This window comes from Corylus avellana, chromosome 4, assembly GCF_965113065.1.
Source record: "Corylus avellana chromosome 4, dhCorAvel1.hap1.2, whole genome shotgun sequence".
Classification (NCBI taxonomy): domain Eukaryota; kingdom Viridiplantae; phylum Streptophyta; class Magnoliopsida; order Fagales; family Betulaceae; genus Corylus; species Corylus avellana.
The window spans coordinates 3,289,536-3,311,497 of NC_142493.1; the positions used below are offsets into that span (position 1 = coordinate 3,289,536).

General features: G+C 34.2%; 1 protein-coding gene across 1 annotated transcript; it reads right to left on the bottom strand.

Annotated features, from left to right (window-relative positions):
- Positions 1–1,622: 1,622 nt before the first annotated feature.
- On the bottom strand, positions 1,623–20,677 carry REV1 (DNA-directed DNA polymerase). The gene is made up of 24 exons (XM_059592291.2): positions 20,423–20,677; positions 19,672–19,816; positions 19,175–19,290; positions 18,991–19,067; positions 18,278–18,795; positions 17,939–18,076; positions 17,612–17,744; positions 17,427–17,515; positions 17,135–17,185; positions 16,844–17,050; positions 15,092–15,211; positions 13,543–13,635; positions 12,894–12,953; positions 12,699–12,785; positions 12,386–12,469; positions 12,198–12,270; positions 11,525–11,593; positions 11,207–11,308; positions 9,019–9,303; positions 8,846–8,919; positions 7,265–7,842; positions 5,974–6,034; positions 4,077–4,245; positions 1,623–3,058 (listed from the first exon to the last, which is right to left on the bottom strand). Exons 1-23 carry the CDS (start codon positions 20,650–20,652, stop codon positions 4,192–4,194), a joined length of 3,444 nt encoding a protein of 1,147 aa, XP_059448274.2. The 5' UTR covers positions 20,653–20,677; the 3' UTR covers positions 1,623–3,058; positions 4,077–4,191.
- Positions 20,678–21,962: the final 1,285 nt, after the last annotated feature.

Sequence of the window (21,962 nt, forward strand, 5' to 3'; positions counted from 1 at the left end):
AAAAGATAGTTGAAGATTCTCCTGTGTAAAAATAAACGGTACAAATTGCCTCTAATTAATAAAAAAAATAATAATAATAACTAAAATTCTCCTCCAATCTTGTAATCTCCGTTTATTATTATTTTTTTTTTTACTGGAGGCAAACAAAACTATGTTCAAACACAAGTGCCCCTCCTTTTCCCCCTCCCCCCATTTGAATAGTAAAAAAAAAAAAGTCACCTCCTCAAGCTCATGTGTAGAAAGGTGCAAATGACATTTTACCATGGAAAATGTTGGTCGGTTCCTACTTGAGATTAACAAGTAACATATTCTTGGTGGGTCGTCTCTAGCTATAAAATTGACCAACGCTGCAACTCACTAAATCCATTACCATCAAACTATTGCTATTTAGTTGAAACTTTAGTAATAATATCAATATCTATCTACCCCTAGTGCCAGGAAAAAATAAATTGTTGACAGATATATATATATATATATATATATATATATATATATATATATATATAAACAAATAATTCTGAGCATACAACTGCGCTCTCTTTCTATCCTTAGTTTCTGGGTCTTTTCTTTCTAAAATTTTTTATACAAAGATTTTTTTTTTTTTTTGAGTAAAAATTTATAGAAATAAAAAAAACTCAACAAAAACAAAAAAAAAATCCATTGCAATCCCTCAAAAAACAAGACAGCCTAAAAGTCAGACTAGACCTACCCAAGCAAAACTAAAAGATAATCTCAAAAAAAAAAAAAAAAAAAAAAAAAAAAAAAAAAAACCAAGACTCAGCTGGAGTGTATTTTTATACAATGCTGCTATCATTTGAAAATGTCACAATCTTTACGCCAGGAGTTCTAGGGTCAAAATCACGTGACGTGCCCCAGATGCCAAAAGATTAATAGAGGAAGCGGACTCTCTGTCTTGTGCCTAATTTTTGAAGTCGTCTCGTTGGGATTGGGCCAAATTCGGCGGTCTATTTAGGCGAAAGGTTTCAAACTCTCAGTTTCAGCAAACCCTAACAAGGGGAATGTTTTGAAGGAAATTCACAAAATCAATCTTTCCGTATCTCCATAAGAAAGTGAGCACTCTTTCTTCTCTGTTCTGGTCGGGCATTAAAAAGTCCATATTTCCACACTTCAACACCTGCGGCTTCACCCCGATATTGAAACAATTGATTATTGAAAAACTTGAGACAAATCAACTTCCTTTCTCCAAATTATGTTACGGCATTTATTTCTAGCAGGCATCAAAACACTAATAAGTCAAATGGATACACGAGGAATTAATTTATATGATAAGACTTTCAAATTTTACAGAAGTAACCATGGTATATACAAGTCAAATACATGAAAGGAACACAGCTTAAAATCAAGAGATGCCCAATTCATAAGAAGAATAGGACTAGGAGCCAAAATGTTTTTTTTTTTTTTTTTTTTGTATGAAAAAAATAGCTTTTACTTTAGAGCCAACAAGTGCATTCTTTAGTTTTTCACATTTCAAAGTCATGTTTGGCTGCAAAAATACTATATTTTGTTTTACATAGTTTAATCATACAAAAACTAGTTTTCTATAATGACAGGTAGAGTCTCTGCTTTCCCAAGTCTTTGAGACAATCAAGGATGACGATATATATTCAAAAAAATATGACCATTGACAAACTCAACCTTGTTTTAAACAAAACGTATGCAATATGCTAAAAAACTAGTAATGCTATACTGTATTAAACGAAATGAAGTTGCTGTATACTGATGAAGCAAATGAATCCAAAGAAACTGATCAGAAAGAATGTGAAAAAACAAAGTAATGTTGCACACGGTCGGGTTGTTGTTTGAGTATTCCAGGAATGGCCTCGATAACCAACAGACACAGAATTCTCTTATATTTGTGCATCAACTCATACTAGTGACCGCTTGCAAACCACATTGCGTATTGAGCTGTGTTGCTTCTGATTGTCATGCTCAATGAGTGAACATGGAAAACACCTAGAAAGCTAATGCAGCATAAGTTACCCCATCATGAAGTAATGGCAAAGCAATCTTTCAACCGCAGCAGCACCAATTCAGGCCACGACATTCCATCACAAGTATTGTAAAAACCAATTGTACATCAATCAAATGACTCACTGAGAGCGAGCAGTTGAAAGTCCGTTTGTTTAGTTGACATCTTAAATGCTTCACATCAGGAATGAAAAAAGCTGCCTTTAGAATGAGCATTATGAGAGAAGACATTGCCCCCAGGCCCAGCTGAAGTAGATGCAAATGATACCCTAAACCCAAACTTCCAATTGATTGCATCCAGAACAAGCAGTGAGATCCCTAACCAAAGCAATCACCCAGTTAATGAGAACAAGTGGAGGTGAAGAAACTATCGAGTACCCAATTCCACCTCTAACGTTGAAATTCATTTAGTACCTGCACACCACTCTACAAATATTCAGCCCACCCAAACCAAGCTTGAATTTTCAGCCATGACAATCATATATCAAACACACGAATATTCAAACTTCAATACAGGTTGTAGACTTGGAGTGGGAGAGGCGGTGGTTACCGGAATTGAGTTTCAAAGACTTCCACTGCCATGCATTTCAACACCAATAGAACTGCAAGCCTCAAAAACCAGATAAAAATAAACACCTCAGGCAAACCAAGATGTTTCTCAATTAATGCACGTTATGAAGGAGATGATCCAGAATTTCTGGTGATGTTGAACATGTCTTTACTTAAATACTCACGTGTAAGAGCAATGACAAACTTGCAACTGTTTTCAAGATCTCGGTAAAAGAATCTTATGTGGGAAGTCCCTTCCCAGTGTAGTTTAAGTGTAGGCACCCATCACTAATTTAGTCAGGCTTCCATCTTTGTCAGCAAATTCAACAAGTCAAATGTATTTATGAGTTAGGTCGTGCGCCTGTCAAAATTTGGTTTGCCTTGGTTGTGTAGTTATCAAGCTGAAAGTCGAGACTAATATGGCTTGTTTTGTAAACGAACTTGTGCTACAACTCTCACTGATCCAGCTCATAGATTCGCAAGCATAACTATTACATATAGGCCTTCTATGCGTGGCTTCCTGTCATCCAGATTCAATAATCATTACACTTGGATTATTCTTTTCCCATAAACCAATAGAAACAAAAAGCAATCCTACACATGGTAATTTAAATTTCAATGCATATGAAGGAAGAGCCTAAAGATCATAAATTTGTATTATTTTAAACAATCATGCCTTCAAAGGTCGAGTAAAATCAACTATTAGGTCTTTTGAATTTTAAATACACACCACTAAAAAATTGACATGAGCTATGATTGATTAGTTTTAACAACTGAGCCAATCTAGCAAGCGTATCAACTTTGACGAACAGAACTCGAACATGGATTTTTGGCTGGAGCTTAGCTCGAGGTCTCTGGATTTTGACTGGTCAAATGGTACTATTAAAATCCAGTTTGCACCCTCAAACCTTAAACTGAAAATATTGACGGTCAAGATCACATAATTACAGATGAACCAGTGATCTTCCTATTAGGGAAAAAAAAAAAAAAAAAGAACCAACAGTTTTGATCTAAAAAAGGAAAGAAAAAGTCACAATTCTAGAAATGACACAATAATATAAAGGTTCCATGTCAACTTGAAATGGGAGGCAAAACTTATAGCTTGACTATTAAAAAGTTTCTAACAACTAACAAGTAATAAATTCAATGCAAGAAAGGGAATTTAAGCACATCCAAAATATGCAAAAGAAGTGCAAAAGATTTCCAGAGAAACATACAATTCAAGTAATAAGCCTTAGAGGACAGGAAAGACAAAAGTAAGTGACTAAAGTTTATGGGGGGGTTAAGACATGAAGATTTTGATGTAATAAAATGTAAGTCACAAATCAAATGGAGTGACCAAGAAAGATTCATTAGATTCAAGTAGCCAACACCAAGTAGTCTGGATGGACATAATCTAAAGGATCAATCTTGGGGTGCATTTTGACTAAAAAAGCACAATTTCTAATGGTTGCATAATAAAATTCCAAATTAGCCAATCTTTGAGAAGAGTAGCAAATCTATTGCTCAGGCTATAAACTATAACCAGAAAATCTTACCATTTCCCATGGATTTGTATGGTGGTTTAAAGGTATTTATCACTCATGATGCACAGCCCACCCCTTGGACAGTGGAACAAGGCCAATAAGAAAAAATGTAACACATTAAGCAGCACTAATCCTTCAGTGATATATGCAAGTTTCCTCCATAGTTTTCTCCAAATGATGCCTAGAAGGTTGAGTTCCAAAAGGGGAAAAAATCAGAACCTTGAAATATCATCTCACAATTCAATGAGAAAATAAGGGTCAGACACATGAATAATTAAAAATAGAGTGTATATCTATGTGCGCGCGAGCGAGAGAGAGAGAGAGAGTTGGCTTAATATAGAGGAATTATGCTTCAAATTCAACATCAAAATGTGGTTAAAGTTCCTAAACAGAAATTCAGAGGAGATGACAACACACAGAAGCCAAAATTAAGATAACAGCAGCTAACTACTTTAGCAGAGTTAATGAAGATGTATATTTAGCAATAGATAGGAATATATGTTCCAACGAGTCTAGAGCAGGACTTAATGTATAGGTCTAACCCTCACCACCAGGTAATGATACATATCAGACAACATCACAATATGGAATGATGGGGAGATGGATTGTCCATAGCTGAAAGTTCACCTAATAGCAAGGAAGCTGCTTAAATAGTTAGAAGTTGTCTATTCCTACCAGAAAGTAGATTACATCACACAAATTGTTTGAAGCTCTTTAGAAAAGTTCAATAGATCCAGTCAAAAAAGAAAGTTCTTTGAGGCATACAATAAATCCAAATGTTGGCTGTATCTCTGAGGTGCCTCAAGAGGCCAAAAACAGAAAATGTAAGGTCAATATAACAACTATTGAACCTGTGATAACCACAAAACATCAACGTCCAAGTAATCTACATTTGGTACACATTCGACAGACATTGCAGCTCTTTAGTGTTCTGGAAATTTGTTAAAAAAAAACATTTTCTTCTTATTTATTGCTTATAAATATAAGACAAAAGCCACAGATTAGCAAAAATAAATGTTATAGCATAGGAAAGGTATTTGGAAGCACATAGATCCTAGCAGCCAAAGACACAAATGCCTTTGCATACCACTTTTTTCTCCAACTAAGGTAGAAAGACAAATGTGCAAGTTATATCTATGCTTGTTTCACTTATCATTTATGGCTTAAAAATAAAATCATTCTTGCATTTAGGATTAATTCGTTAGTCTTCAAATATGTAAGCCTACACCTATCACACCACATTTTGGAGTATGTGGTGTACTGCTCCATTACAATACCTTATTATCATGAAATGATATAATTGGTATCCCAGATAACATTGTTCTAAAATCTACAAGTTACCACAACACTATTTTAGAGAGTTCCACATTGATCAAGTATGGAAGGACCTCGATATGGGTTTACATACTAGTTGGTCCTCTCTAAACCAAAAACTCAAGCTATTAGGTAAAAAAGGCCCAACTAGAATATACAATATCAGGTCAACTAAAACAAAAACTAGGGGCTTAAGGTATGTTTTACTACCCTGTAGTTTATGGTAGGATTCAATTTAGTACCTAGGCTACTAATTTCAAGTCTGTAATTTTTTTCCACCATAGAACAATAAAAGCCTAATGCTCTGAACCAGCAACATAGACAACTTCTTATTTTATCTTTTTATAAAAACAGTTGAAATAATTTATAAATTACTCTAATAAGCTGCCTTTTCATTATTTGTATAAACAGGGACAGCCATGGAGGCATGGAAAAAATATGAACAAAATTCAGAAAAGGAAGCATTGCACAAAATCCTTGTTTCACATCTTGGGCCTTTGTCTTGCAGTCCATTTCAAAAAAAAGTAAATGTAATTTATACATAGGACATTCTAGATAAAACCAGAGCAATAAACAGGAAGGTCAATGTACTAACCTGAAGGTAAGGAAAGACATCAGTGTACACGTGCAGGAAAAGTTCTGATTTCATCGCAAACCTGATGCAATATTTGAGTTCCAATCAAAATATTTGTAGAAAAGCAGTCTAAGATGCTTGACAAAAGATTCAGAAACAACTAATCAGGAATATAACATCTAGCAAAGAACACAAAAATGGCGTCATGGTGTACACTGTTACCACAAAGGGTACAGAAATAAGAACCGTAATATAAAATGATACAATTGTTTTCTTTATTCATAAGTTACAACAAATGAATAAAAATCAGGAAAGAGTATCATCCAAGCCAAAGACGTGCACAACAGAGATACTATAAATAAGATCCTAAGATTTAGAAGGCCACAAAAAATTTAAAAAATCCATAATACAGTCACAGATTTAAAGAGATGAGGATGCAAAGTATCTTATCCTCCCTTGAGGAAACCAATCACAATCTATTGAAGTTTTATTTGATCATCAAGCAAAGAAGCGGATTCCAAAAGAACAAACAGAATACAAACTGAATCTGGTACAAAATAAAACACTTTACTCCCCAAATTATTTTTTGATAAGTTACTACCCAAATTATCATGTACAAGATGAGCATATATTCATTTTTTCAAGAAATGTTAAATGACATAAAATCCAAGAATGGAGCCTTAACTCTCCAAATACTCTTCCAAGGAAAAAGGAACTAGCAGGAATGGATAACACATGGTAATAGGACCTTACTTCAAACTTTCTTCTTTTGGAAGGGATCCAACAAATTCTATCCTCTCCCCGCCTTACTGACAGAATACAACAACTCAAAGAAAGAAGAGACCAAATCCACCTAATCATGCACTGGTCTAGTAAAAAATATATTCCATTGAAACTTTCCATTTTGAAATTGCATATGATCTGCCACCCACACATCCTTACAACGTGCAATCTTAGTCTTATTCACAATAATTTCATTCCAATTATTGCACTTTCAATCCATTAAGATAGAAGCACTATTATGCATTATGAAGCTCAAATCTGTGTTTCATAAACAGCTCTGGAATACACAAGATACCATGTCACAGAAGCCTCAACTATAAACCATCATGAGTTCAGGTCCTTGCACATTTTTGTCGCCCAAGGACTTAAGAATTCCCATGCAACAAGGACCCAAACCATTCCAACGCTCACCCAAAGAGGTTATACAAATCAAATTAAAAGATAACAAGACCAGCATCAGTTATAGTAGCAATGACATGGTTAAAGGATATATCTACGAGAGAGAGATTTAGCAAGGCCAAGGACAAACCTTTTAAGAAGACAAAAACAAACATAGATTTCTTCAATATCAAATTCTATCTTTAGTTTAATATACTGCTTCAGAAGCTCACGCAAAATGTGAGCAGCTTCATCCCAACCATCCTGACTTGCATCTAGTTGGTGTTTAGGTACAGAAATTGCACGTTGCAGAATTGGAGATAAATTTCCTGTTGAGCCTGCTTCATAATACATCTCTGCAAGAATGTTTAATATCAAGCAATTGCTGACTTTGAACTTATCAACCCACTGTGGAGGAGTTCCAGCCCAAAGATTGTTATCCAAGACAGAATCCTTTGATCCAGAGTGGTTCTCAGTTGTCTTGATACCTTTTGATTCCAGAGGGACTTCTGAGAGAACATTTGAAGAAACATCTTGCCTCCTGTGTGCAGGAAGAACCTCAAGTATGTCAGCTTTCAATTCTTCAGGCAACTGTTGTAACACTGTCACATCTACTTGACTTAGAGACGAGGGCATCAAATCAGTTTTTTCAAGACAAGAAGCAGGAATAGCCACACTGTAGGATTCTGCCCCAGAAACAAGGACTGCCGGAACTTCCTCAGATATATGCTGCTTTGCCGAGCAAAAAGTAACAATAGAGAATCACTATATACGCTAAAAATAATAATGTAGAATGCTTGTAAATAAAGCAAACGTGAATCTAATTTTCATTTTAAAACAACTGCAACAGTAATACTTGGTAGCAATACCCCTCTTATGTATGGAATAAGGAACTGAAGTGTCATTTTTCTTTCATTCATTTAATGAAACTCAAAAAAATAAATAAATAAAAATAAATAAATAAATAAAAATTGGAAACAGGAAGAATAAGAAGAGTTGCCTGATATTTAGCAAGGCAATATTCAAAATTCAACCCAATGATTCAACTCAAGCAACATCTTTGGCCTTTTTAGCATAGTATTTTAATTTATTGAGATTCCTTGGGAGCTTTAATTAACACCGTATTTAAAATCTCACAACCCAGTGCCTTGCATCATTGACCAAAAGAAAATTTATGTCCTATTACTGGACAGAAGATAGTCTTCAAAGCATGCCCTTGTATCGTATCCTTCAGCTTCTAATTAGAATGGATGGACATAAATGAAATAATGTTGCAACTTTATAAGATAAGAATCAAGTAAGAAAGTTGCCTTGGAGTTTCTTCCTATAGACAAGGTGAAATTTGACCCACTTTAAATAAAATAAAATAAAAAATTTACTGTCTGCTATCGACAAAAACATTGAAGAAGAAATTGATGACAGAAAGGACAAGAAAGAATCCAAAAGATAAAAAAAAATCAGTGAAAACTTTATTGTGGCATTTTAAACTAGAAAGCTGCCAAACGTATGATCTTATAAAAGGTGGATTAACAATTAAAGAAAGTAAAATTAAAATTGACATGAAATTAATAGAAGGCTCAAAGGAGTGTAAGCAATAACTGACAATTCTTTCATATAAAGTTGATAATAGCCCGTTACTGCAAGGCATTATAAAGAAAAAATTGTTGGAGAAAGTAGCCACTAGAAACAAAGAAAATATTCATACATAAATTCAACAACAAAAAAATGTTACCTTTTTTTCTACTGGTATTTCATTATGGAGAACCGGATCAAAAAGGAGAACTGCCTGTCCCTCATTCATTGCACCTAAGCAAACAAATTCAACATGTGTTTTTAGGAACTCAGAATTAGCAGAGCACCAGCTATTTGATATTCATGGATTGGAAAAGAAAAAGAAACTCTCACCTTCAACTCGCGCATGTGAATGAGTGCTCGAAGAACTGCTAATGCTTACACTTTTGCCTTTATTTTTAGCAATTAAATCAACTAACTTTCTGCCATATATTTCATTCAATTCTGAAAAGAGTTCAGGAGGAAGACTCTCTAAAACTCCCATATCAAGATGACATAAAGGTGGCAGCTCCGAAACCTGGTTCAGACAAGCTTCACTATCGGACATATTATTGTCCATTTCAATAGAAAGGCCAACTGAATTAGCACATGTCTGACCCGAAACTCCATCGCCTTGTCCTTCACAATCAGTAAAATGGCACCATTCACAGGTGAGATACAATTTTATTCATCTTCAATCAATCAAATATACCAAAAAAAAAAAAGTTAAAAGAAGAAGAAGAAGAAGACAGATACATAAAAATATGTAAGACTAGGAAAACAATTGCAGCTGTTTTATCAGTAAGCATAAACTTTTTTTAGCCTGAAGCTGGAAATAATGTCAAAGTGCCTCGTTTATACGTTCTGCAGTCAATATGTTACAGTAATGACAATGATTATATAATATCTTGTTCACCCCTGCTCAAGTATAATCCCAACAAGCTGCCTTTGATGATTGGCTACGAACCTAGTTTGGAGAGGACAAGGCATCTTATGAATTAGCTGCTTGTGATGCAACATTGGTAGCTATTATCTAGTCAAGCATTTCAGCACATTATGTTCGAACTTGTTTCAACTCTTTTCATAACTTATATTTTAAATTTTTTTTTTTAAAAAAAAATAATAATAATTGTACTGATATTATTTCATCCAATTGGACCTAACAATGATCAATAACATAAGGCCGATACTTTAGAACCAATAAAAGATATTAAAAATGTTCCACAACTAGATTAGTAGATATGAAACTCCTATTTCACAAGGAAAAAGGGAAATAAAGTTTTTTGAGAGCTAATCCAATCACCCCCTAAACCACCAAATGCTCTCTTACTCCACATATGTGCATGTAGAAATAAAATATATATGAGAATTTACTTTGTTGGATACCCAAAGAGATCTGAATGACACCCGTTTGCAGTTTCCTATTGCAAACTTTCACTAATCAAACTCTATTAGTGAACCTCACAGTGTCAGTTTGTTGCACACTAGCATCATTAAAAGAGCCATGCGCACTTACGGGAAAATGCCTCACAGAGCCTAGGCACAAAGCACAAGCAACATGCGCCTGATCAAAGTAAAAGTGCACATTTTTCAAACACGTGTCAAGTCATTTTGTTTTTTGGATCTACTAGATAGGCATATTACCATGCAAGATCTTCATTTTTGAATCCTCAATGACATATAACATAATTGTTAAAAAATAGATAAGAACAGCATTTAACTACTCATCTTCAAGCTGCCCTTTTCTAGTTTTTCTGAGTTCTTGGTTTATTTTCTTCTTTTCTCCTTAATAGGAGAGTTCTATGGAATAATTCTTATTTACTAGGATTGCGCCCCATTACGCTACTCTAATGAGATTGTATTACTTATAAAAAAAAATACAAAACATTATTGAATTGCTAGACTTCTTAAATTGATAATTGAGACGTTGAATTTACACTAATAGAAACCATAAAATTTGATACACAATACAAGGACAAAACAATTTAAATTTAAAAAAAAAAAAAAAATTGTTTTGTATTTAACTACTCATCTTCAAGCTGCCCTTTTCTAGTTTTTCTAAGTTTTTGGTTTTATTTTCTTCTTTTCTCCTTCATAGGGGAGTTCTCTGGTATAATTCTTATTTACAAGGGTTGCGCCCCATTGCGCTACTCTAATGAGATTGTATTACTTATAAAAAAAAAAAATACAAAACATTATTGAATTGCTAGACTTCTTAAATTGATAATTGCGACATTGAATTTACACCAATAGAAACCATAAAATTAGATACACAATACAAGGACAAAACAATTTAAATTAAAAAAAAAAAAAAAAAAAAAAACTCAATGCTCAGTTTATAGGCAAAGTAGAAAGCAAAACACAATCATGCAACTCATTTTCTCTGTTGTGCCAGATCGGCATCAGATTTTTGGAAATACAATGCTTAGCAAGAGAAACACAGAAACAAATGGGGATTGTGGTTTAAATATTAATAACATTACTAGCCATACCATAATAAATTGTCAAGTATATCAGGTTTAGAATAATAACTTCAAATTACCTATATTAAACCTGTCTTTGGCTGTACTATCGTTACTCCATAGTTCTTTTGTACTTGCTGAGGCAGAGATGAGCCATGACTTCAAAGAATTTCTCTCAAAGGCTTCAAACAATGAAGTAACAAGGTTCACCATCAGACAATAAAGTACTACAGCTACCAAGCAGCGTGGCTTGTTGGGGGAGTGTGTGTGTGTGTGTGTGTGTGTGTGTGGGTGGGCGGGGGTGGAGGGGTTTAATTTACTCTTAAAACAGGCACAACATACAACATAACGGCTGATGTGATAAGAAAATAAGGACAATATTCAAAAACACAACATACCTTGCTTAGAATTATCTGCACTTTCAAGCCTGGAAACTTGCAAGCCAAGACCCCGAATCTCCTTGACATCTATGTAAAATCAATAAGCAGCTAAACATGAAGATGTTTTAAACTTTTAAATGGAGAACCATCTCCTACAATAAAACTAACCTTGAAAATCATTTATGTACTATCAAGGAAGATGCTAGATTAAAATTACGTTCAGCAAGAACCTTTTAAATGGAAAATCATCTCCTACTGCAAAACTAACCTGAGAACACATGTTACTATTATCAAGGAAAGTGCAGCAAAGAGGAGTAGTTAACCTATAATGGTCAAGATCTGGTTCCAACACCCAACCCGTACAAGTCCATACGTGACAAACACAGTGACAGACCAAGGCCAGTCACAACTGTTAGATAGGAATGCCTTTGTATACTTCTATCGAGAAAAAACAAATGCTAACTTCACTCTTCCTATATTTGGAATAGATTACAGTTATATTGCAAGAGGCAGAAGCAAAAATGGAAAGAAAAAAGACGCACACTGGGGGGTGAGGAAGAGTGAGAGAAGTGAAAATTCTGTAGTTCAATCAAACAATAAGTTCTATGTAAAGAAAAGAAATACACCATAAGTTTTTCTATATATACTAAAGAACAAGAGAAATATTTTAAATATGGGAAAGCTAACTTACCTAAATGGAAGGTCCCAAAAAGCTGCTTTGATATCCTTTGAAGTACTTCCACATCATCAGTAGCAACTGGAACCTATTATAACATCATTGACCTTTAAATCCAAATCCCCAAAGCCACAACCATTTATTGATGCCAGCATAGATATGATTGCACACATAGATATGTGAATAAAAATATGTATTTCTACCGTTGTGGAGTGGCTCAGGTTTTCACATTCTCCACAGCCCATATACTTTGCAGGCTCCTCAGCATCTTTTCTTCTCTTTTTTATCTAGATCAATGCATCACATAAACCAAGAAGTTTCAAATTAATTAAATTCCATCATTTAGAAGAAGCTCCCAAAATATCTAAAGCATAATAATCTCTTAAGGAATTATACCAGTCAATTTGAACCCACTCATGAACCACTCAAGTGATTAATAATTTAATTTTATTTTTTACACTCAAAGTGATTAATAATAAATATATGCAAATGGTATATTTAACAAAAAGACAATACCTTCAGGGTAAAAGTGCGCCCTTTCACTCCACAACCTTGCAAGCGCAATGAAACTTCCTTGCAGAGGTTTGAGAGGAAGTTTTGACACTGAAATAACTACTATGTTATTCTATCCATTCAAACCTCTTATAAAAAATTAAAAAAAAATAAAAAAAAACCAAACAAACTAGCTTGACAGTGCATCAGAATACCAACATCTTTCACATCTTTAAACCTCACACCCCAATTCACTTCAGCACCGATAGACTTGCTTTCCTGCAGATCACATTATCTGATAAGCAAGGTTGAAACGATGGTAAATGAACAACACAGAAGAAAAGAAGATTGATCTGAACAAGAAAGCTAATTCAAGTTGATGAGCTCATGTTGCTATCGGCACCTCTTTTCATCCAATCACAGAATGAAATTTAGCGTGATAAAAGTCCATTGTTGCAAGGAGGTGTTTAAACTATACAGTGGTCCATGAAATTCTTTGCTGAAGCATTAGATGAAGATAGGTGATATACAATCTTATAAGCCATTGCAATCTATAATAAAAAAAAAGTTCAGATAAGATCAACTTAGTAACTAATAGGTGTATACGACTAGGAAAAAAAACTAATAACTATGTACTTACTAATTGAATTTTACAGCCAAGCACTGCACCTAATTAACGGAAAATTTTTGAAGAAAAAAAATGAAAGAAAGTAGATAACATCCATTTGACAAAATGCAAAGAACTTACATGACAACCAACACATATGTTTGAATTGGTACTTGGCTATCTCAAGCATAAACTAAAGAGAAAGCAATTATTTGAACTAAAAACTATGTAGTTAATTATAATCATGTTCTTTGCTAATACCTGTATCACCCCAACCAACCGATTATCTACTCCTCTGCTATAATTCCACAGCATCTCTCCAGTTTTCGTTCCAAAGTCCTTTTGAAGAGAGTCCTGGAGATGCCAAAAAGGTGTGAATAGTAATATACTTGAACATCACCATATTTAAATAATATAAGTTCGAAATAACTCACTCACAATAATAGGAAAATAATAACTTTAAATCATATGAATAAAGCTTTGAGGTTTGTCTGACAAGGTATTGCGAAAGACAGGCGATTAGGATACAATCCCTAACAAATAGCTTACTGAGACAATTCCGAGGATTATTCCTTCCAAAGATAGCCAAGGAGGAAAAATGATTTACCCATTATCCACAGACTTCTAGGAAGATAACTAATTCATGAAGTGTTTGTGCGTACCGTGAAAATAATTATCAGGACATTATCAGCTTCAGGTCCGCATAAGTTCTGACATGAATATTTAAAGAACAGCATAAAACCCAATCAAAAAGTATAAGGCAGCATTTTTCTTAGGGTGAGAAGTAAGGTAAAATACTCTACAGGCCAAACTGAAGCAAACGAGCATTTTTTACATCAAACTATGGAAACAAATCTAGATGTCAGTTTTGACATACTAGATAAAATCTCAAATCTTCTTAAATTGCTCCATAAGGACTTGAATTTGCATTATCAAGAGGTTCCCTCTTCCCAGGGTCAGTAGAACCTTAAGAATTCAATGCTAAACTGAATAGAAAGTCCCTTTTTAAATCCCTTCCTTAATTGAAAAGAAAGTCTAAGAATTATACCTGATATGAAACAGATGTTTACTTCATATAAACAACAATTATCACCCAAATTTGCTTATTATACTTGTGCTAACTCTTTTCTACATTTTCCCGAGTTCCTGAGGCATATATTGAATATGGTATCCCTGTCCTTTTTTCTAATTAGGAAGGGAAATAAAAAAGTGATTACAACATCTTTTTCTGCTATAGTTTAGTAAAATTTAAAATATTGATCTTTTCTCTATATATCTGAGAAAATTTAAAGGGACATCATATTTGAGAATTTTGGCTATTATTTAATTAATAATCCATAAATTAATTTCAGTTAAGTCAGAAATTTGCACTAGCTTTTGTAGCAATCTCCTGTAAGGATTTTAATATATCTATGTTTCTATCAAGTTATCTAAGGTCTTAAGTACTCGTTCACTTTGCATCTCTTTCCTAATACCACAATTATTTGAAAAGATTAGTCAAAATGTTGTTCTCACTTATTAAAAATTTAACAAAAAAAAAAACATACTGATTTGCAAAGGTTGGCTCTGAATGTTTGTGAGGTTGTTCATACATATTGCAATATCAATGTTGAGCAAATTTGACTAGTCAGATCATGACCTGGTCAAGATTATCGTATAATTATGTACGTCTAGAATTGAAGATAGACCAGAATAAGAGATGCTCCATTTTGCAACTCGAGGAAAGAAAACAAATAATGTAAACTTCATAGATAGGAACATAACCATTTTGGAAATGAACCACAGAAAATATGCCTCGTATAGAAAAGACCTTGGAAATCATACGCAGCTGTCCACAAGTCCAAACATTTTGCTTCTTCAACTTCTCCTCCAAAACATGCCCAATTCCTGGAAGTGCCTTGATTGGAAGTTGACTTAAATAATCATCCGCCTGACATTTTCAAACAACATTAGGCAATATGGAGGTATCCACAACATTCCTGGACTTCTATATATAGCTTTAAATGATATTTGCATATAGGTACAATATTAGCCAACAAAAAGTCACCATGAGCAAATGGCACCAACTGGAAAGTTTTGACAGAAAAGAAAAAAGAAAAATAGAAAGTGTAAAAAATCTAGGTCACCCTTGCCACCCACTTCAAGATGTTAAAAATAAAAAAGATTTATATAGTAATATTTATGTAACGACAACATGGTATGATAAAAGGACTAAAGACATTAGTTCCATAAAAAGTTTTGTCTCTAAATCATCATTCAAACATGTTGAAAAATGATTTTACCTAGAAGACCAAAAGAAGCACATCATAGGTGTGTTAGAACAAGTTACGAAGTATCAGTAACAAAATACGCATTACAAATCAAATTTTGAAAGTCAATCTTACAGATATTAGAGGTGAAGTTAAAAACAAAGCAAACATCAACAAGCATGATTAAAGACATAAAAAGTTAGGGGGAAACCAGAAAAGAACAGAGCTCGGAATGCAACATGCCCATCATATAGCAGCAACATAAATCACACCAGAGAAATTCAACTCATGAAACAAAAAAGGGTAAGCCAAGTTTTCAGCTATGCTCTAGAATTTCATAAGTATTGTATCAACAATAAGTTCCCATGGGGTTTATTCATCATAAATAAAAAATAAAAATAAAATAAATAAATAAATAAAGCTCCCATGGGGTGTTAAGGACAAAAGTAAAACGTGCAACCAATGGAAGATTAAGGATCCTCAATAGTTCAAAAGAATGTCAACCCCCATCATTTGCAGTGTGGATAGATAATTGCAGTGAGACTTGAATTAAAAAAGAAAAAGAAAAAGGATAAAAAGAAGAACAGTGCACTAGAAAAGATGACCTAGTTCGACTGATCAAAGCAAAATAGTGACTCATGGAAGGTCCACAAAAGGTAATTTCATCAATTTTGGTGACATGTGATGCAACAATTATAGTCAACTCTTCCAAATTCCAACTATAGATCCACGATAGTCAATAGACTCAACACGGCCATTAAGAAAATAGACAATGAGTTGGTTGAAGAGATGCAAACAAGCATATAGAACATATACAAATAAGATGAGGTGAAGTTTATGAAGATGGGCGTCCTTGGACCACAAACTTCATTGGGATTTTTTTTTTTTTTTTTAATAATTATTTGTAAAGAGAGCAAAAAAGAGGGAGAAACGTCAAATATCGACAACTACCCGGCATAAAACTTCTACATATTATGAGCTATGGGACTATAAAAAAAAAAAAAAAACAAAAAACAAAAAAAAAAAACAAAAAACAAAAAAAGATGAATAAATGAACAAACATTTCTCAGAATTTAAAAACAAAATTATGTTTGAACTAGTTCCTGAACAGACAACTAGAAGTTTTCAATTCACGATTCACCAAAAAAAAAAAGGAAAAAGACACTGAATCCCAACAAAATAATGAGGGTGTAAAATTTCATGCTTTGCAAGCTTGAAAGTTCAAAACAAATTATAAACATGAAAATTCAACCCCACCCCCCACCCACGCGCCCCACCCCCACCCCCCCGCCAAAAAAAAAAAAAAAAATTACCCTTTCAGGAGGAATGCAACATTGACCATCTGGTTTTGCAGTTCTAGTGGCAAGACGAGCCATAAGCATATTTTCAGCAATCCCAGCACTTGCAGTGCACCCGGTAGTCTCAAGAATCTCTTTTCTTATTGTTGAAGCAAGAAGCTGGGGATCCCCCTCTGTGTCTGTGTCTGTAACATCTAAAAATGCTTCATCACAGCTTACAGCCTACATTCAACAGCAGTAAAAATACTTACAAGGTGGCAAGTGAAAACTGATGTACACTGAATGAATGCATTTTTTCAAGCAAACCTGCACTTTGTTGCAGTGCTTATGCAATATGTTGTAAAACTGATCAGCTACCTGCAAATTATCCAACAGATAATACACTTCTAGTCAACCCACTCAACAGCTATTTAAAAAAATTAGAGAGGGGTGAGAGAGAGAGAGAGAGAGAGAGAGAGAGAGAGAGAGAGGTAAAAAGATAAAATGATACACAAAACAGAAGATGAAAATAGAAAGGCAACTTCTTACCCTCTGCCCGCAATTCATTTGAACAGGAAAATTACATGCTCAAAGCCCAAAGGTATAGTTTACTCCTTACCTCCTCATAAGCTTCAAAGTTGTATGGAAAAATGACCAGGTGGGGACAAAGAGCCTTGGCGTCTCTAACAAACATTCCAGCTCTAACTCCTGTAAGAATAAGAATATGACTTAAATACAGAATAAAAACCCTCCAAGACGAAGGGTAAGACTAATTGAGATAGAGAGAACTTTGCACAAACCAACCATAATCTCGAGCAGGGTAATTTGCAGATGAAATTTCAGCAGTCCCTTTCGGGTTGTCTGAATGGCATACAGCTACAGGTTTATCCTGCATTTCAGGATGGCTCCTGATGACCACTGAGACAAAGAAGCAGTCCTGAAAGAGCACATTAGCATCATGGAACAACTATAAATACAGGATGGAACAAAAAAGTACATCTATACTTGCAGGATCAAAAATCACATTACTCCAAAATTAGTATAGTTGACAACCACAGTATATCCATCACAAAAGGAAAATGATAAATATGAAAAAGCCACAATTACAACAGCCAAGGGAATAGAGATTACCATGTCAACATGTATAACAGCAGTCTTTGGAGCAGAGGCTTTAGTATTGGAACTTGTGAACTTAAACCCATTAGAAAAGCTGGGAAAACGCTTACGGTATCGATTTCTCCAGGTTCCTATGAAGTGTAGCCTTGAGTTCTGCAGATAGCAAAACATGGTAAAAGTACAACCAGAAAATGCCCTAGGGAGATACATACAAAATCCATAACTAACTCGAGGGAACAAAATGTTCTGTTTGATATTCATTTGAACACATCAAGCAAACAAACTTATCAAAACACATATTTATTGAATAAACAACCATATCTCTGACAGGAAATTTTGTTTCTATTTCAGTACCTTGAAATAATTTTCCACAAAATTGGGATCCTCAAGAGTTGAATGATGCTGATTAGAAGGCCCACCAACTGTTGAACTTGGTGAACCTTTCATATTATGAATGTCCATGAAGTTGCTGCTAACCAATGCTGAGGGTTGGTAATGACTTGACTGCAGTTCATTTCTTACACTGCTCTCATCTTCCACATCAAAATTACTTGGTTTTGTCATAGTCACTTCGGAAGGTTTGCCACAACTGCTAGCTGGCTCCTCAAGTAATGATACATTCGAGTTCTTATTCATAAGATTATTAGATTCTCCACTAATTAGCCCACTGTGCTCAACGGGTTCACCCACATCAGAAAAAGATGCATCAACTGATGTGCCACCTTTAAAAGATGAATCTTCGGCTTCAGGATTTCCTGGACAAACAGGTGCACAAGGCAAAGCATCCTGGGACTGTGGGCTGCTTTTCAGAGCAAAGAAGGCTGACAGCTTTGGTTGGTTATTAGCAAGCTGGTCAAGTTGGTAAGGAACCCCTGGTCAAGACAAAATGAAATCAATAGCAAATGAGAAGAAAAAGAAATCTTCAGACCTTGGAAACTGATAATGAGGAATGATGCATTGAAAATTTCAAACCTTAACCATATTGAGGGGACTGAACTATATTGTTCAAGTGTCTAACCATGTTATGTATCAATAAAAGTCTAAACCAACAAAATGCATAAACTTACAACTCAAAAGTTTGTTTGCAGCAACAGAATCCAAAATCCACATGGGTTTCACTACTGGGAGCCCACCACTAAAAGATCTGAATTGGAAGTACAAACAATAACAATAAAATTGAATTTCTCCAACAAAAAAAAAAAAAAAAAAAAATCCAATGTAATGAGTTTAAAAAAGAAAACTAAGATAAACCTCAAGTTCTTAATTTTACTATCGGGGAGATTACTGCAGATAATATGGGTTACACGACGTCTTGAAAAGTAATTCTCTAATCTTCCACCATGCTTTAACATGTAGCCTCGCAGTTCCTGAAATAACTTGCTATAAATAAATATGAAAAATGCCAGAGTAACAATAGCCCTTGCTTTCTATTCTATAACATTGAGGATAACAAGAAATAATAAATTCAAAATTTAGCAACTTCCACTATTTGGCTTCTAAATCCCACCTCATCCCACCAATGAATAAGAAAACCTTAACCTATTTAATTTTACTATAGAAGAATTATATAATCATTTTCCTTTCATGAAAAATTATATAATCCATTAATTCAGATCATGGCCAGAAGAATTTGAATATAAAGTCTAAAGTGGATAACTTTTATATCTGTTTTTATTTTCATTATTCCTGCTGTTATTTCTCAGCTACCAGGCAGAGCTCCAAAAATAATTACTGGACAGCAATTGAACCTGACTGGAAGGAACCGTGAAACCATCAACAAAGATGGAAACTCCATGAAATATAGGCTTCCCGGAACCCGAATCACTATGAGAAGAAGCTGAAGCTTCCACATCAAACTGCTTCTGAAGTTTCCGATTCTTCTCCACCATATAACTACATTGCAATTGTCAATAGAACTGTAACAAGTTGCAATCTACAACACACGCACATTAACACACATAATCGAACACAAAAGCAGGGAGTACAGGACATGATTATTAAAGAGGTAACTGAGGACAATGGCCCAACATAGAGCCGATTAGCATAAAAGAATCCATGTAGCTGACCTCAATTAAGGCTAGTTGAGTTCAATAACTGAAAAGGAAAAACTCAAAAAGGAAAAATAAAAAAATAAAACAAAAACAAAAAGAATGCAAAATATATATATATATATATATATATATATATATATATATATATATATATATATCACAAAGCTACATCTATTTTATTTAAATACTAAACAGAAGAAAAATGGCAACCATGTTGTACTTGGACGTTGTGCACTAACTACACCGATGTTTAGCATACAAATTTCCCAATTATCCTCAATCATTGAATCCAAAAAAAGTATATATACATATATATATAAAATTTAAAAAAAAAAAAAAAAAAAAAAAAAAAAAAAAAAATCCCGAATACATCTAAACTATATCAGAAAATCTACATTAAACGATTTTTTTTTTTTTTTTTGGAAGAATTGAGAAGAAAAAAGAGCACCTGCCGAAATCGGAGAACGGTGATTTGCGGAAGGAGGAGGAGCGAGAGGAAGAGATAGAATTGGCGCCCCAGGCCACGCCTAGGGTTTTCTGGCTAACCTTCTTCTTCTTATTGCTATCATTACTGTTACTGGAACGGTTTGAAGAGGTCGAATTGTTGTTATTATTGAAGCCTCGCTTGGATCTTTGGCTGCCGGACGAGTTAGCAGAGCGAGACAAATCCAAACTCATTTTCTTAGAGAAAGTGTGTCGAGGAAGGTTTATACAAACAAACAGTCTCGTTCAAATGAAGCGGCAAAATGACTTCAGTTTATATACATTTATGCGCTGGAGCACCGACTGGAATACTGGATTGGGTTGAAAATGGGTCGGGTTTCGGGCGGGTTCTCGCCGTACACAATCGCTCGTGACTCGTGAGCTTTCCTCATACTTCACACTAAATTTATGTTGCTTATTTAACGTATTATAAATTATTTTTATTTTATTTTTGTTATGTGTTTAATATAATATAAGCGTGATAAATAAGTATTAATAATTATTATTGGATAATATTTTTTAAAAAAAAATGGTTAAAAGAAACCTAAGAAAAATAATCTTTTATTTTTATAGGCGGTTGTTCATTGATGTAATCTTTTTGTTTTGCTCATCTTTTTAACTTAAATTACTACTTGTGTATCCTTTTTGTTTTTGTTTTTTTTTTTTTTTTTTTCAAAGAAATCTCGCTTTGCCAAAGAAAAAAAAAAGGAAAGAAATCAACTAACAATTAAAATATGCAAATAAGAGAGACGAGGAGTCAACGGTTTGTTTATGTGTACTTTAAATGTTATCTTAGTGAAGCAAAGAAGGCAATCAAGTCAAACTAGGTAATTTTACTCTTTCACATGCTCCTCTTTTCTCCTAGTTAGTAACTGTTGATCACGCTTGTTAATGAAAAGCCTAAAAAGATAGCCATGAGATTTAAAGATTACCGCCACGCCTCCGCCGGTAATCTCTCTCCGGCGTATTTCTCTCCATCCGGTGGATTGGTTGGTTTTTTAATGTTTAAAAGATAGTTACGTGTTTTAGTTTTAGTTTCTTAAAATGTATTTAGATGAGGTGTCAACATTTTAATAAAAGACAGAAAAACATAATGGTTTTTTGCCAAGACCGAAGCACCTCTATATCATTTATTAACCACTAAAGGAATTTAGCAGTTGTTGATAGATCCAAATTTCGCGCCTTCGGACAGGGCCAATGATCACCTACAAGACGAGGGATGGGGTCGTCCACTCTAACGCTCAAGTCAATGTTTCTGAGCTTGAGGAGAGAAAGTGTGGAGAGAGCTTCTTTAAAGGTAGGATGAGCTTTGTACCTAAGTGTGGTAAAAGATAAGACCTTATTTCTGGTTTATAGAACTTCTAGAGCTCTTGTGACGATAGGCCTAATTTTGGGCTGTATTGTCGGGCTTATTTCTATACCCATCAATTGTTATGCAAAGGTTTGTGATTAAGATTACGATTTCACAAGAATAATCTATTTTTTTAAAAGATATCTTTAACATT